This window comes from Elephantulus edwardii, unplaced genomic scaffold, assembly GCF_000299155.1.
Source record: "Elephantulus edwardii isolate Elephantulus edwardi_28Jun2011 unplaced genomic scaffold, EleEdw1.0 scaffold00237, whole genome shotgun sequence".
NCBI lineage: Eukaryota > Metazoa > Chordata > Mammalia > Macroscelidea > Macroscelididae > Elephantulus > Elephantulus edwardii.
This window is the reverse complement of record NW_006399987.1, coordinates 1,729,672-1,733,020: the sequence shown is the minus strand read 5'-3', so window position 1 is coordinate 1,733,020 and position 3,349 is coordinate 1,729,672. Positions and strand designations below refer to the sequence as shown.

General features: G+C 53.7%; 1 protein-coding gene across 1 annotated transcript in view; it reads left to right on the top strand.

The window, feature by feature from the left end:
- The window catches only part of COL5A3 (collagen, type V, alpha 3), a 55,025-nt gene that overhangs the window by 47,747 nt on the left and 3,929 nt on the right, over positions 1-3,349 (top strand). The window contains exons 58-64 of the mRNA XM_006898760.1: positions 650-703; positions 1,055-1,162; positions 1,483-1,536; positions 1,621-1,656; positions 2,101-2,154; positions 2,638-2,860; positions 2,937-3,049. Of these exons, the coding sequence (XP_006898822.1) occupies positions 650-703; positions 1,055-1,162; positions 1,483-1,536; positions 1,621-1,656; positions 2,101-2,154; positions 2,638-2,860; positions 2,937-3,049 (642 nt within the window). The remainder of the gene's footprint in view (positions 1-649; positions 704-1,054; positions 1,163-1,482; positions 1,537-1,620; positions 1,657-2,100; positions 2,155-2,637; positions 2,861-2,936; positions 3,050-3,349) is intronic.

Sequence of the window (3,349 nt, the reverse complement as noted above, 5' to 3'; positions counted from 1 at the left end):
GGCTACCCACATTGATTGTCCATTGTGATGGTCCACACTGGCTACCCACATTGATTGTCCATTGTGGTGGTCTACATGCTACTCACATTGACATCGATGGTCTACACTGGCTACCCACATTGACCATCCATTGTGATGGTCTACACTGGCTGCCCACACACTCACTCTGCATCTTGATGGTTTATATTGACTATACCTTCTACCCATCTTGATGGCTTACACTGACCATCCACTTTGATCCCCCATCTTGAGAGTCTATACTGGTCACCCCCATTGGCCTTCCATTTTGATGGTCTACACTACTCATGACACTGACCCTTTATCTTGATGGACTGTACTGACCACACTTAATATCCATCTTAATAGACACTGACCACCAACTTGGATTGCCATCAGGACTATAGTGACCACATCCTGACCTTCCCTTCCAGTGGTCTGCTCTGACCACCCCCATTGACTGCTGTGGTCCACACTGATCATCCAGACTGACCCTGACCACTGACCATGCTCTTATCATTCCTCAGCAATTTCCATTTTTCTCTAGAACATCCCCATGACCCCACCCCTAGTCATCCCATCCCCTAATCATCCCCAGGGACCTTTAGACTTACATTTGAGAATCACTGACTAACCTTCCTTTACTTTTCAGGGCCCCCCTGGCCTTCCAGGACTGAAGGGAGATGCTGGCTTTAAGGGGGAAAAGGTAAGGATTCTATGCTATGCTATGCTATGCTATGCTATGCTATGCTATGCTATGCTATGCTATTCTATTTCTATTCAATTCCTGTTCTGTTCCGTTCTTGTTCCTGTTCCTGTTCCTATCCTAGCCTAGCCTAGCCTAGCCTAGCCTAGTCTAGCCTAGCCTAGCCTATCCTGTCCTATTCCATTTCTGTTCTGTTCTATTGTATTCTGTCCTATCCTGTCCTATCCTATCCTTCTCCATCTGTGCCCATATTTACCTCTCTTCCTGACCAGAGCTTTATTCCAGAGCTTTAGAAGAACAATCCCTCAGGACATCCACCTGCCCCCTAACATCTGTTTCTTTGTCCTCTAGGGTCACATTGGATTAATTGGCCTCATTGGCCCTCCTGGTGAGGCTGGAGAGAAAGGGGATCAGGGGTATCCAGGCGTGCAGGGCCCCCCAGGCCCCAACGGAGACCCTGTGAGTGTGTGTCCTTTCTTAAGTGGGAAGTGTCTGTTCAAAGGCAGGGCAGAGAGAGAGGCAGAGAATGGGCTAGTGAAGAGATTGTGCAAATGGAAGTCTCAGAAGCTCCCTGGGTTATGATGGCCTGGAGAGAGAAGGTTCTAGAGTGATAGGGGTTGTGTCTGGGGTGAAATGGAAAGCTTTATCTGGAGACTTGTGGGTTGGAGGCTATGTCCAGGAGCCGAGTCCCTCTGAGGGGGAATTGGGAGCTGGGTGGGGGGTGCGTCTAGGCAATGGGTTAAAAATGTTCATTGCTGACTCTGATGTCCCTTCTCCAGGGTCTCCCTGGTCCAAGTGGCTCCTTGGGTCACCCTGGGGCTCCTGGTGCATCAGTGAGTATTGGAGGTCATTAAGGTGGGGTCCTTTCCCCAGAAGTCCAGCCTGGGATCCCAGCTCTCCCTGTTTCTACCCCACAGGGCCCTCTGGGAGAGAAGGGATCAAAGGGGTCCCCGGTGAGTATACAACAATTTCTTGAGCTCCCACGTGCCAGCTCTTCCCCTCCACTTCATCAGGGCCCTTGACGCCTCTGCATTTAATTTACTGATTCAATCATGCATTCAACATAGATTTATGAACACCTGCTATTGTATTCCATCAAACCTAAGAGGCTATCAATTGTGAGATGTATCATTATTTTAGAAATGGCCAGCAAAACCATTTCAAGTAAATTGTGATTTGCTGAAGATGTTAAGATGCAAGCTGATTTTGATGATGTTAAAATAGAAAAAGAAAATGTGTGTCTAGTGCTGACTGCTCGGTGCTGTGTCCTTTCCCCAAGGCTGTGTGTGTGTGTGTGTGTGTGTGTCTGTGTGTGTTGGTGAGGGTGGTGGGAAGGGGTCAGGTCTCCATAGAACCACCCCAAGTGACCTCTCTCTACACACAACCTCTCTCTACAGGGAGCCCTTGGTCCTCGAGGAGACAGGGGTCCCCCGGGGCCTCCTGGGCCCCCGGTGAGTTGACAGCAGTGTGTGTGTGTGTGCGCGCGCGCGTGCTGTGTCTGGAGTGTCCCCATTTGAGCGTTCAGTGCCCAGCATGGTCAGGGCAGACACCAGGGCTCAGAGGGTGCACGGGGGAGGTAGGGGCAGTTCCTGAAAGCCTAGGGGGCTCGGGGGTCAGGACTCGGTTCTTTTGCTTAAATGTCTCCACCCCATCGCTCTGTTTCTGTCCCTCTCTCCATCGCTTCGGCCTTTTCCTGTTTATCTGTCTCAATGTTTTCTTCTACCTGTGCTTCTATCTGCCACCTCGCCCCTCCTGTCTGTCCTCCACCATGGCTCTCTATCTTGACTATTCTCTTCCACCTCTCACCCCTGGCTCCCGCGCCCTGTCTGTCTCTTCACCTTCTTTCTCTATGCTTCCGGTTTCCCACCTCTCCGTCTCCTGCTGTCTCTCTTGCCCACCTCTGCTGTCCCCCTCGCCACTGTCCCCACCCTCAGGGTCCCCCAGCAGAGCTGCACGAGCTGCGGCGTCGCAGGCGCTCCATCCTGGGGGCCCTGAGGACACCAGAGGAGATCTCGGCGGGCGGCCTGGAGGAGGTGCTGGCCTCACTCACGTCGCTGAGCTTGGAGGTGGAGCAGCTACGGAGGCCTCCGGGCACCGCTGAGCGTCCCGGCCTGGTGTGTGGCGAGCTGCACCGCAACCACCCGCACCTGCAGGACGGTGAGGCCCGCTCCTCCCGGGTGGGCGGGGTGGTGGGGGCCGCCTCTGCTCACCCACCCGTCTTGCTCTGCGCCAGGGGAGTACTGGATCGACCCCAACCAGGGCTGCGCCAGGGATGCACTCAGGGTTTTCTGCAACTTCACGGCGGGAGGAGAGACCTGCCTTTACCCGGACAAGAAGTTCGAGACCGTGAGTGATGGCTCCAGGGATGGCGGTGAGGGTGGACCAGGCCGGGATGGGGGGAGGGCTCCTGGACCCACCTCCTCCACATCCCCTTCCCTTCCCCCCAGAAAGACTCTCCCCTGCTTGACCCCACTCACACCAGACTTTGTTTAGAATCTTATCTTTTCTTGAGAGAGCTCTGGTGGCCTAGTGGCAAGAAGCTGCACTGCAATCTCAGAGGGACTTCGTTCAAAACCACCAGATGCTCTGCTGGAGAAGGAGGGGCAATCTCCTCCTGTACCAGTCAGATCTGATTTGACAGTACAC